The sequence below is a fragment of the Pristis pectinata genome, chromosome 1, assembly GCF_009764475.1.
Source record: "Pristis pectinata isolate sPriPec2 chromosome 1, sPriPec2.1.pri, whole genome shotgun sequence".
In the NCBI taxonomy this organism is placed as follows: domain Eukaryota; kingdom Metazoa; phylum Chordata; class Chondrichthyes; order Rhinopristiformes; family Pristidae; genus Pristis; species Pristis pectinata.
This window is the reverse complement of record NC_067405.1, coordinates 99,541,566-99,555,610: the sequence shown is the minus strand read 5'-3', so window position 1 is coordinate 99,555,610 and position 14,045 is coordinate 99,541,566. Positions and strand designations below refer to the sequence as shown.

General features: G+C 39.6%; 1 protein-coding gene across 1 annotated transcript in view; it reads right to left on the bottom strand.

The window, feature by feature from the left end:
- aven (apoptosis, caspase activation inhibitor) overlaps positions 1–14,045 on the bottom strand; it is a 66,872-nt gene that overhangs the window by 47,071 nt on the left and 5,756 nt on the right. The window contains exon 2 of the mRNA XM_052021165.1: positions 7,061–7,226. Within this exon, the coding sequence (XP_051877125.1) occupies positions 7,061–7,226 (166 nt within the window). The remainder of the gene's footprint in view (positions 1–7,060; positions 7,227–14,045) is intronic.

Below are 14,045 nucleotides of genomic sequence, written 5' to 3'. Positions count from 1 at the left end.
CAGCAGACTTTAATTACCAAAGACAATAGTGACCATCAGAACAAACAGAGCACGTTACAGGAGCTTCGGCAATTGTTGAATTTTTAAAAGAGCATTGTGAACCTCGGAATTATTTCAGATCAGTTGATTTGGCCTCACTATGTAAACAGAAGTGACAGCTTTTAATTTTTTATAGCTGTCAACGTTATTTCCTCATGCAGAATATGAGGGAAAGTCTGAAACAGCTTTGTACAGTGAAGATGACAAAAAGGGACTAAGAGCTTCTAAAGCACATCATCTTTAAGAAGAAAAATGTGCTAATAACTGGATTTCATATTTTTGAAGAGAAGAAGAACAGATGGGGTACGGCTATATCTGTGTGTTTAATCTTCTGCCTTCAGGCTCTTATTAATTCTGCATTCCATGCATTGAAGAATACTGGTCAGTGAAAATGAAGCCGTATGCATGCATACTGTTGTATTGTTAGTAATTTGTTTGTTGTGCATTTTTTAAAAATCTGTTGTGTGGATCATGTTCTCTTTGTATATGTTTGATAAGCAATATGTTATATATTGACATTTTAGCCATTTTAAGATATATACATAATCCTTTTGTTTGGCTGTACATTACTGTGTAAGATTCTTTGCAGATTATTCCCTTTAATATCTTGCACTGTCTCTATTCTTACGAATAAGACCCATGTGCATTTTGTAAATGAAAGTCAATAACCTGCAAAGGATTTTTGATTAAATTGGAACTGAGTCAAAAGGTACTCTGCCACACACCTAAATAAATCTGTAAAGTAATGATAATACATTACCGTTTAGACAATAAAATTTCTGTAAATAGCCACTTCCTAATAACAAGCAAAAATTGGTATTTAAGAACCTGCTCGTCTATATTTGTTTGCCATCTCAATTCAGCATTAAATATTTGTTCAAATTTTCAGAGAGAAAAATTCAGAAGTGCCAAATCACTAAGGTCAGAACAGCAGTTATTACCGGAATGCTCTGCTCTCCTCAGAGCATTACATACAATGACACAAAGCTTTGATTCTGAAATAACCAACTTATAAGGAGGAACATAGGGCACAACAATTTTACCTTTTCTATTCCAGCATTGCTTTAAAATGTTGTAATACTTTGTGGAGCCGCATACTTTTATTCTTGGTGCTAGGAGAGAGGTGCTTGAGGATGGTGGGGAAAAAAGGGACGAAAAACTGATGGTCCAAGACTGGACAGAAATCGTTTTATGATACTGCATGCCTATCAGTAAATAATGCAGTCCAAACCCTCAAGCTGCTTTTCTAGCGCATTCAACTAGCCCAACAACTCCCAATTTAATTTCTGATTTTCTTTCACTCCATAATAATTAACATGCTTCCATTATACTGACCTCACCTTCCTTTCCTTCATCCAGTGCTAATTTGAACTATCAACACAAATATTGTAAATTTAAAAGCAAAAGGGAACTGGCTGTTGCTTTTGCAAAAGAACACTCAGGCTTTCAGGGATTCCCTTGAGGGGATGGACATCCTTTCAATAATATGTTTCTCTCAATAACAAACAGAATTTACTGAATCAAAAGAACTCCAAAGAAAGCAAATTGAGCATTATTGCTTTCACCCAAGAAAAAGTTTGCATTGAGACTTGGTAATGGAATGTACAATAAAACAAAAACTCAAGCATATTCTGCTAACAGGTTTAGGAAACCAGGAACACCTCAAGTTCAAAACCAATTGATTATTAGCCAAAGCATTGATGAATATTTGATAAGGGATAATCGACCAGAGGTCCTCCATTTACAGTGACCCATTCCTTCAATGAAACATTTGTGCATGCCTAGGAAAGCCCATTGTTAAAGTCAATTCTGATGCATTCCATAGCCAAATACCCTGTCGAAACTATTGTTCACGTACAAGAACAGCTAATTAGTTGTGGTTCCTAAGGACTACCAACAGCACCAAAGAGGAGTAAGTAACTATAATAGGAATAAAAGAAGACAAAAAGACAACCAAATTTTTTAAATAGTCTAAATGTATTAATAAAATCCTGACAATGTTGCTTTCAAAAGTAAGTAAATATTCATGGCAATAATGCAAAAGCAAGTGTGAAAGGTCAGTATGATATTTATGCTTTAAGCATAATCTTCACTGGACTGAATATACTTTCAAAAAGCTTTATAAATCAATGATGTGAAGACTGAATACAAGTTAAAGACAAGCATATTCCATGTTTTTGTTAAAGCAACCATTTTGCCCTAGCTCCATGTCCCAACAACAATGGGGTACCAACCTTTGTCTATCAATCCAGGGTTTGACTTGCCGTTTAACACTCAACTCCCAACCTCCATTTACAAAAGTAGCAGCATTTGTCACATTACACACCAAAGTACCATAATCATATCTACTGGTGTTCCATGATCTAAGAATCAATTATAAAACTCCCATCCTGATGTTCAAATCCCTCCATTGCTTTGCTGTCCCGTATTTCCTTCAGTCATACATGCCTCCTAACATCTTTCACCCCTCTGGCACAAAATTATTCCTCATTCCTTCAGCTGCTATGCTCCTGCCTTCTGGAATCTCTTCTCAAAATCCATCATCTTTGTCATCATGATGCTTTCAAAAGCAACCTTAAAATCCTCCTCCTTAACTTTGCTTGTGCAACCCTCCCACCTCCGTGGCCTTCCCCCAAACCCCGGAGAGCCTCCTCATTTTTTCGGCTTTTGCTAGACTGTTTAGTGTCACGTTTTTGTAGCATGCAGTGAAACAATGTAAAAGAGCACAATAGAAATGCAAGTTGTTGTCTACAAACCTCATTACGTTTGCAAACAATTAGTGAAGCATGAGAGACTGCACATAGCTTTATTTGCAATACTACAAATAGCCACATTCCACAAATTACTATTTTAAACAGCCATAACTGCTGATTAAATTGGTATACAATTGTTCCATGCTGCGCCCAGATACCACATAGTGTCTGTACTTAAATATAGTTATAATTTGTCAACCAGAATGCAAAATTTCCATCAGAAATAGAATGACTTTATGGAGTATCCACCACTGAGAGCAAATATTCATTGTGGTGTGTGACATTGCCAGCAAATTTATTCACTTAATGCACATAATATGCTTATGCATAAAAATTCTAAAATGTAAGTCACGATGTTACGTTTACAGTTCAATGTATCAGTGCAAAGATAAAGAATCAGTATGGGAAAAGGAATTAAGCAGATTGATTGAGCAGGAGAAATAGAAAATGACTAATATGGAAGCATGTGTGGAAAGCAAGCAGAGCAGTGGTAAGGAATCAATGAATCTAGGACAGGGCTGACCTAAAGACATAGCAGACATCCCTGCAATCTTCAGCATTCTTTCCACAATACACTAATTTCTCTAAACCAGCAGTGAAAACTGAATAATTGACAAAAATGGAATAGAGTCAAATACTAATATAGAAGCTATCAGCAAACAACAATTTTGGGAAAAGGTGAAACATAACTGAATAATCTCTGAAACTCCACCTGTGGTCTATTTCAGTTTCTGTTCTCCAGTATTAGCTGGTAAACTGAGTAGATTTAAAATGCAATTGGTAAACCTAAACCGTAAATATCTGATCAAGGAAGTGAAATGAACATTAATTGAGACAAAAAATGGCAATATTAGCATGCACTAAAGACCAAAAAAATGTTAGATCATTTTTAACTGTGTAGTATTACCAGTCCAAATGGAATTTCATATGTACCAACCACATGAGAGGTGTTGCACATACCTAAATATGGTGTTAATACTCAGAAATGTCAGACAATGTTAATAAATTTAGGATACACTAAAATAAAAACAGAAAATGCTGGAATTACTCAGCAGGTTAGGCCACATGTGGGAAAAGAAACAGAGCTAATGTTTCAGGTTGAAGACCCTTCCTCAGAACTGCGAAGGAGACAAAAGAAGTTTGTAAAGTCACAAGGAGGGTGGGGTAGCGGGGAGGGGGGGGGGCGGTGTCCCTCGTGAGGTAAAATCAGGGTGACCGTGGGGGTAAGCTGTAAACAAGGTTATCCGGTCAATGAATGAATGGGAGCAGTTGGAGACACAAGAACATAGGAGTTGCAAAATGCAAAACAGGAAGACATGCCTGGCAGGACAGACTTGGCATGTCATTCACACCCAGAGGAAAAAAATGAATAAAGGTTGGGGGGAGGGTGGCAGAAGCAAAGCTGAATCAATATCACGGATGGACAAGTGATACAGACAGAATTATCTAAAGCTGAGGGCTTCAATCTTAAACAAAAGTCCGAGACATCAGAAGATGAGGTTATGTTCCTCAAGCTTCCATTAGGTTCCATTGTAACAGTTCAGGAGGCCACAGACCAATAGTTCAGAGTGGGAATGCGATGGAGGATAAAAGTAGCAGGCAATGGGAAGCTCAGGGCCACCCCTGCAGACTGAATGCACCAACCTGAAAGCAGTCACCAAATCTCTGTTTGGTTTCTGCAATGTTGAGGAGACCACACTGTGTACATTGAACATAGGATATGAGATTGGAAAAAGTGCATTGACCAGATAACCCTGTCAACAGCCTATCCCCATGGTCACCCCAGCTTTACCCCACCAGAGCCATCCTCCTCTCCCCATCCTCCCTGCAGCTAAACCACCTTCTTTTGTCTCCTTTCCAGTTCTGATGAAGGGTCTTCAACCTGAACGTTAGCTCTGTTTCTCCACCCACAGATGCGGCCTGACTTGCTGAGTATTTCCAGCATTTTCTTGTTTTGTTTTAGATTTCCAACATCTGCATTTCTTTTTATTTTCACTGAGGAAATTCTAAATGAACCAGAGTGTTAGAACTGAAAACAGTCATTTGATTCTCTCTGTGTTGCTCTTCATCTTAACAGTGAAGTAGTAAAGTGGGTAGTAGAAGGCACCCTTTGATTTCTGGGAGTCTGGCGAGGATTGCTGGACAACCTGCAAACAACACCCAAGTAGAATGAACAATTCAGAAGGCAAACAATATGTTGGCTTTCAATGCAAGAGATTTTGAGTACAAGAATAGAGATGTCCTGCTCCAATCATACAGGGCTCTGGCAAGACCACATCTAGAGTACTCCGTACTGGTCTAGTCTCTCTACTCAAGGAAGGATATGCTTGCAATAGAGAGACTAAAGCAAATTGATTACTGAGAGTGGCGGATTTATCATATGAGGAGAGGTTGAGCGAATTGGACCTGTACTCTCTGGAATTTAGAAGAATAAGAGATAATGTTATAGAAATGTACAAAATTCTTACAGGACTCGACAGGGCAGACACTGAGATAAAGTTTCCGCTGGATGTTATGTCCAGAACCAGGGGTCACAGTCTCAAAATTAGGTGTTGGTCATTTCAGGCAGAGATGAGAAGTAATTTCTTCACTCGGAAGGCTTTGAATCTATGTAATTCTCTAACCAATGGGACTGTAGAGGCTCAGTCACCACATATGTTTCAGGAAGAGTTCTGCAGAATTTTAGATATTAAGGAATTTAGAAGAAACAGCACTTCTGTGGAAAAGTGGTATGGTTATTAGAGATCAGTCATGATCTTGATAAATGGTTGGTCACACACAAGGGTGGCAAATGGCCTACTCCTATTTCTTATATTCTAACAATTACTCTTTTATGAAGTTCATCAGTACAATCTGACTTACTTTGCCGCCTCATTTGTCTCATACTTTATTTCAAATTATTACCTTTCTATTTTTCAGTTCTATTTTTTTACCTCCCTTTTTGCAGAAGTATAACTTGAGGTAGTGTAAACCACGTAAATAATTCAATATCAACCTAGGCTAAAGGATATAGAACAGTAGTGTTGATACACAGGTACAACAGAAATACTATAGGCTTTCAACTTTACTGTTGTAAAAAAAGTTTGTGTATAATATAATTGGGCTTTTGTTGGGGTTAGCTGTGTTCTACCTCTACTTCACTGAGTAAGCTGATCTAAGCCAGGGCATCATCTGGCCCAGCAATGTTGTGCCTAAAATGGTAATTTGTGACAGGTGCAGTAGGAGAGAATCAGAATATGTATATTCCTAATAAATGATAAGCACCATTGTTTGCAACCAAACACAAAATCAGCCATTGTGCGGCTTTCCAGATATTCCACTGACATTCTCAATGGGATTCTTCACTTACGTCAGATTTTGTTGCAAGTTGTGACAAAACCTGATTAGTTCTATACTGTATGAGAAAAGTTAGGTGAAGACATGTTTGAGCTCAGCCAAAATATTCTTCTTCAGGAAACTGGAACATTCAAAAAGCACCAGCTCATCAGACTTGCTCTGATCTTCAAATTGTGCAGTTTCGTGCAACATCCTTCTGATAATCTTAACTCCTGAGAAAAGCAAGAAAAACTACAGCCAATTTTTGGAAGTTCTTCCCCAATTCCAAATGTAAACCAAAGATTTGATGACTATGGACAAAAATGGAACACAATACTCCAAATGCTAAAGTACCAAATCTGTATGTTACTTGAACATTGGTCTTTAGGACTTGGACTTCAAATTTCTAAAACTCCTACCCCTCTTTTCCGACAGCTATCTCGCAACATTCACAAACCTTTGGCTTACTCTGTAAACTGTTTTCTTGCATTCATTTTAGGGAATAGACATATCTTCTGTTGCAAGGACCAACATAACAAATCACTTTTCTACATAAAACAAAATTGTTATTTGTGAAAGCTTTTATTTAAATTTGACTTGATTACATTAAAATTTATAATTCAAGTGTGAAAATGTCCATAATATTGATCTGGTAATGGCGCATCCCCAACAAGAAAGTCTGCTCAGAAAGCTGGTGAGAGGGGAAATTAGGGAGGTTGTTGCTACTCCAAAGGAGGCACTGATGGCAAACAGGAAAAAAATGTACACGCAGCAATAGGGACACATTTCCTTGTCCAAGTTATCTTCTACTTGTGTTGCATCATTCTTATTTTATGCATTAACAAGAGACACTAAAAGCTGCAACTCATATAAATGTCAAAAAGAACTTCCATTTGTGGAAACTTATTAATTGTTAATCTATTTTATATACTTGTGGATCAATGTTTTCCTACCTGCAGAACTTAGCAGCACATTGAAATCTGCACCTCGCAAAGTTTCTCCAACATCATCAGGTTCTTTCTCTTCAGTTTTATATCTGTCCCAGTTTGAAACTATTTGCCTTCTCGAAAATTCGTTTGATTGATCAGACTCGTCCTTTGTGTCCACATCCTCTTCAATCTTTCAAAATAAAAAAAATGCTAAAGCAAAATGTGTATCTGGACTGAGGAAGCAATCAATTTGAATATGCTTAAATCACATAATCCTAATGGTGTTAATATGCACCATATTCAACATGAAATGCACTTTTGTATTTCACGAGTTGCCTAAACACAAACAGTCAAATAAAGGGACAATCTTGTCAAGTTCATAATCCATCCTCCACACAACAATGAAATCCACACTGGCTTTTTCAGTCCTTTACTGGCAGTGACACTGGCAGGATTAATCTGTAGACAGCAAACTTGAACATTTATGTAACGACCACACACAAATCATGCACAGCTGCAGGGCAAGTTCAGTTATAAACGGAAACAAATTGCACAAGCCATGAAACACAGAAGACTATCCTTGTCTCAATGCCATGACATCCAATTTTCATAAGTTATTCTATTCTTGCCATCATCATCCATTTGAAATTTTGTTCGCTATTGTGGGATGAACTTTCAGACACTTGTCCTGAATCTACCTTTCCCCAGTTTGATCTATAGTTACTGTTTATAATTTCAAAAATAACATTCTGGATTTGCATTTTCCACATTACCTTGCACAAGGTCCCTTGAGATATTTTACAAACCTCCTTTAAATATCTCCATTCTCATAGTTCCCTCTTCTGTCAGTAAGTATAAATCTGTGGATCATTAGACATTTAGGACAGGCCATAAACTTGTCACTTTGTAACCTGGTTAGGCATCCAATGCAGAACAATGGGATGCTTTATTTTACAAATTTTTATCTGGGAGACATTAAGGGATGCAAGCAGCAAACGTGAACCCACCATGACTGTTGCTCTACCAGTGTTGGAGTAACCATGGGATGGAGTACTAGCCACTTGATAGGTTGGAGGTGGTCAAATGGAGTTAGCCTTTGGTAGTTTTACATCGCCAAACAGAGACAAAACAGAAATTGTAGATGCTGGAAATCTAGAGCAACACACAAAGAAGCTGAAGGAACTGCCAGTCTCTGGATAAAGTGCATTGCCAAGTTGCAGAGGCCTTTCAGAAGGATATTGCCAGGATTCAAAACCTGTGGCTATGAAGAAAGACTGTTTTTCTTTGGTAATAGCAGTGGTTGAGGGGAAACTTAATTGAAGGTATATAAAACTATGAGGAGCCTAGATCGCAGAAATAAGAATGACCCATTTCCCTTGGCAGAGGAGGAAAATATGGAGCATGGATTTAAAGTAAATAATAGATTTAAGGTAAATCATAGAAGTTGAGGGTAAATGAAGAAATGTTTTTTTCCACCCAGTGAGTGGTAGGAATTTGGATCTCACTGCTTGACAGGATGGTAGAAACAGAAAACATCAACACAATTAAAACAGATGAGTGCTGGAAGGCAGGATTAGATCAGGCCCTCCTTTTCTTACCATTACAGACACAATGCACCAAATGGCCTACCACTGTGTCACAGGTTTTCTTTGTGACTCAAACCTCCAGTACAAAATGCATGCCTACGATCACTGCAGAAACCCAGCTCCATTCCCTCTATAATGTTCTTAATAAATAAGTTGCAGGATTTGAATTTTGATTCAGAAAATTTCATCAGGCCCAGGCTGAGTTTTGTAATTTAACAACTGCTATTTGTAAGCCCAGAGATATATACAACGGACTTGGCTGTTAGGCAGTTTGGTAAACTTTCATAATAATTTGTCATGCTATATGTGGAATTGATTTAAGTAATGCTGCAGTTGACTTCTATCTAATGTGGTGATGTATTTGTGGTATATTGATTAGGTTTTTCAAAATTCATAAAAATCTTTTTGTGATTGGCACAGTCTTCCAGTGCAGTGTTCTGCCAGTTGGAGATTAGTATTGAATGGTGGCATCCTGAGCTATTTCCAGAGCACACTCAATGTAAAACAGCTTGCTGTTCACTCATTGGCCAACAATCAGGAATTTCACAGTTTCAGTTTGCTGGAACCCCTGTGTTGCCTAAGGAACCTGCCTTATATATAAAACTCCAAGCACTGTGAAACTAACTGAATTGTAACAATGGCAGTAATCATTAGAACCAGGAATTTACAAACAATAAAAATCACACATCTAGAATTTTACTGGGTGGCAATTCAGCTAACACTTGAATTATTGTGGGTCAGAGTAAAGATTGATTTCCAAACTACCCAAAAAAGCCAATTTGTGAAATAGATGAAAATTAGTCAATTTCTTAAAAATCTTAATGATAAAAGGAATACTCTATCCATAAGCAACACTTACAAGAGATTTAGGTCCATTTTCTTTACAACACTATTCATAAATGATGATTGGATTTCTAGACATCAATGAAATCATATATTTCAAAATTATTTTCAAACAAACCATAATGAGTTGACTTCAACTTTAATTTCAACCTTTCTAAATATATTCTGCCTTATCTCTCCCACAATTTAAAGGTTTACATCGACTCCAGACAGTTTTCAATTTGCAAACTCTGTCTGGAGTATCTGGAGAGTAAATTAATAGATAACTTCTGTGGTTAATGATGAAAGGAAAATTAACTAGTGCATAAGAAAATGATCTATATCCTAGGTCAACACGGAAGTTCCATTTAGCAGGTCAGGTAACATCTGTGGAAAAGGAAACACAGTTAGCATTTTAGATTGAAGACATCTTCAACTTGAAACATTAACTGCTTCTCTTTCCACAGATGCTGCCTGACCTGCCGAGTTTCCAACAATTTCTATTTCAGAATTCCACTATCCGTATTATTTGACTTTTACAGATATTTCATTATTACTTTTCGCCACCAATGCAAGGAGCTAGAACAGCTTATGAGCCATTATAAAAAAAGTTGTCTTTCTGCTCACTTCTATATTTGGGGGGCAAGGTGAGACCAAAGAAAAGAGTGGTGTTATTCTGCTGCATTCTGAAAACACTGAAGTTTCAGGCTATTTGTTGGATCCTCCTGCACAAAAATTAACCACAACATTTCTGGCAAAAGTGAATGCACCTGTTCTATTTGTTTTCGTGATCTGGGCATTGCTGGCAAGGCCAGCGTTTATTGCCCTCACCTAATTACCCTTGAGAAAATGCTGGAGAGTCACATTCTTGAACTGCTGCAATTCTTCTGGTGAAGGTACCCCCATGTGATGTTGGGGAGGGAATTCCAGGATTAAGACCCAGTGGTGATGAAGGACCAGCAAAATTATTTCCAAGTCAGAATGGTGTCCAACTTGGAGGGGAACCTGCAGCTGGTCATGTTTCCATGATAGAGTTCACAGGTTTGGGAGGTACTGTTGAAGTAGCCTGGGTCAGTAATTGCAGATCATTTTGCAGTTGGTAGACGCCGTGGCAACCACGTGCTGGGGGTGATAGAATGAACGTTTACAGGCTGCTTTGCCCTGGATGGTGTTGACCTTCTTCAGAGTTGTTGGTGTTGCACTCATTCAGACAAGTGGAGAGTACTTCAATGACATGCCTTATAGATGGTGGAAAGATCTTGGGATGTCAGGAGGTGAGTCACTCACTGCAGGATACCCAACCTCTGACCTGTTCTTGTATCCACAGTGTTTATTTAGCTGATCCAGTTAAGCTTCAGATCAATGATGACCCCCAGGTTACTGATGAAGGTAGGACACGCATGCCAAAGGCTCATCTCTCTCTTAATGGAAATAATCACTGTCAGGCATTTCCGTGGCATTTTTACATGCCATTTATCAGTCCATGCCCAAATGTTATCCAGATCTTGGTGCATGCAGGCACGTGCTCCTGGAATTGAACACTGTGCAAGCATCATTAAGCATCCCCATTTCTGACCTTACGATGCAAGGAAGGTCATTGATGAAACAGATGAGGATAATTGGGCCAAGGATACAGTTCTAAGGAAGTCCTGATGACTGGTTGGATCATGTGCCTGTGATGCTGCTGCAAGTAAGTTTCTCATTGCACCTGTGCATGTACATACTTGTGCATATGGCAATAAACTCGACTTTGACTCCTGCAGTGACATGCTGGGCCAGGATGATTGACATCCAACAATCCCAACCATTTTCCTCTGTGCGAGTATGTCCAACCACTGCAGTTTTACCAGGGCGCCTTGATGCCACACTCAGTCAAATGCTGCCTTGAAGCCAATTACTGAAAAGCATTTGGGACTTGCTGAGGACATAAATCAGCTTCATAAATTTTTTTTTTAAGAACATGGAATAATGTGAAATGGTTTGTCTGCTTCTTGTCAAGGTATGTACTTTCGTTCATTTATCAGGGTGAATAAAAACAGCATTTGCATTGTACTGAGCCAGGGTGTACCTGTGAACAAGGTAGCCTGAGCAACAACTTCCACTGATGTAATACCTTTAAATAACAAAAGATATCCAGGGTACTTCTGAAGAACATCATCAAACAAAATAGTAACTGGCCTAACAAAGGAACAAAGTTCTTGAGGATTCAAAGTTTGGTCAGAGGGAGGAATTCTGGAACTAAGTACTGAAGACACAGTTGTCAAAGATGGTGCAATTACATTTGGGAATGCATTAGAATTCTAGGATTGGAGCAGAGCAGACAAATCAGAGGATTAGAGTGGTCATGAAGATTACAGAAAGGGGGACAGATGAAGCGAAAGAAGGACAGAAGAAGCCATTGATGGATTTGAAAACAAGAACTGAGGCATTGCTTAACCAAGAGCCTGTAGATAAGCAGGCACAGGGTGACGGGTGAATGGAATTTGCCAAGCTTTTGGACATAGACACTGTGCTTTGCATAATCTGAAGTTAATGAAGAGTAGAGAGAGAGAGGCTGATTAGAATTCTGTTGAGATTGTCAAATCTGGAAAAACAATGGCATGATTAAAAAGCTCAGCAGCAGAAACCAGTCTTTTCCTGCACATCCTTCAAAACTGTGTCTTTTGATTTACACTGATTCTCAGCACTACCCTGCAGAGCACTGGTTTATTATAATGCTCTTGGTCCTGCAGTCTGAACACTCAAAGCTACATATCCCACTTACTTTAAACTCACTGCTGTGCTGAGAACCTGGAGTGAATCCCTGCATTCCACTGACACTCCAGCATCACCAAATCTGAGTTTGGTGGAGAGAGGCTACACCAAGCTTATCAGAGTGAACGATGTGGCTATCAGTCTACACCCTGACCAGCATGTCGAGTGCAGACCATTACTGAGGACCAGAAACACCTGCTCCACGTGTCGACACACCATCTGGATTCTACTGTCTCTGTTATCACATCTCCCCAGCTTGGAAAATTCCATATGGTACCAAGCTCATGGTAATCAGTGGCCATTGAGCCTGTTACCAAGGAGACTAGAGAGAGCTGGCGAAAGAGCAACATCCATTGCATTCAATAGGAGGCAAGTAAAGAGAACACAGGATCCTCAGCAGCGGCCACACTCACTGTGCCGATCAGAGTACAACCGAGCCTCAAACATCAGCACTGAGTGACCACACCTCCAGCCCCAGACTACCCAACACCTGGCAGCCTCTCCACACCCAGTAATAGGGTGATTCAGTGCTCCAGAATCACCAGCAGAGAACAGGTTTGTACTAAGTTCCTGGCACAGCAAAGCACAGCAACAGAGAGGATGGGTGTTCACACTAGGTTTCCAACACATCGGTGCTGTCAGTAATGCCACTCTCTATACATAATGCTATAATGACCGCTTTCAATACTGATGCCATTGGAGAATGGTAAGTGAGGTGCTAATGTATATTGTTTCTTATTCTTTCCACTTCTATGTATTAAATTTTATCTGCCATATCTGGAAAATTTACCCCGCCCATCACACTGACTGTGCTTGATGCAACCGACCAGTATTTTATTTAATCTATATTCCAGATGTAGTCAGACAAAAAAGTGGCAAAAGGAATTTAAATGATGTGCAAACTAATAGATTTGGGGAAGTGCAACAAGGCAAAATAATGAAAGGCAGAATTTTGAATGGTGTCCAGGAACAAAGGGATCATGGTGTGTGGCTACAAATCCTTGAAGATAAGTCAGGTAGTTAAAAAGGCAAAGGGATGCCTTCCCTTATTACCAAAACTGAATGGCAAAAATGGAGGGGCAATAAATGCTGGCCTTGCCAGTGATGCACAGATCCCTCCAAAACAAAATCAATAAAAGGTTCAGGGAATGCTTTGTCTCTCTTTCTTAATAGAAATGATCATTGTCAGGCACTTTCGTGGCACTTCAACATGCCATTTATCAGTCCATGCCCAAATCAGGGAAGTTATGCTAGAACTGCATATGAAACCATTTGAACCACAGTTTAAGCACTGCACACCATTCTGGTGACAGTACTGAAATGATGTGATTGCACTGGAGAAGGTATTGATGAGGATATTATCAGGACTGGAAAATTGTAACTGCAAGGAAGGTTGGATTAGCTAGGGTTGTTTTCTTTGCAACAGAGAGGACTAAAGTACATTAAAATTATATAGATCTTACCAAAAATCATTCACAGAGCATAATAATTCCTGAGGGTTGGAGCAATGGGTCTGGCGTTTGTGCAATGCAACGGAGCAGAAGTGGGTACAGTGTGTGCGCCACAAGCACTAACTCTGATGTACTCGCTGCAGGGAGACGAAGAGCAAGTGGCGGAGGGAAGAGAGGAGCAGGCAGCTGTGCATCCATGAGGGGAGAGGAGCAAGTGGCAGAGGGGGGCGGAGGGAGAGGAGCAAGTGGCGGAGGGAGGGAGGGAGAGGAGCAAGTGGCGGAGGGAGGGAGGGAGAGGAGCGGAGCAAGTGGCGGAGGGAGGGAGGGAGAGGAGCGGAGCAAGTGGCGGAGGGAGGGAGGGAGGAAGAGGAGCAAGTGGCGGAGGGAGGGATAGGA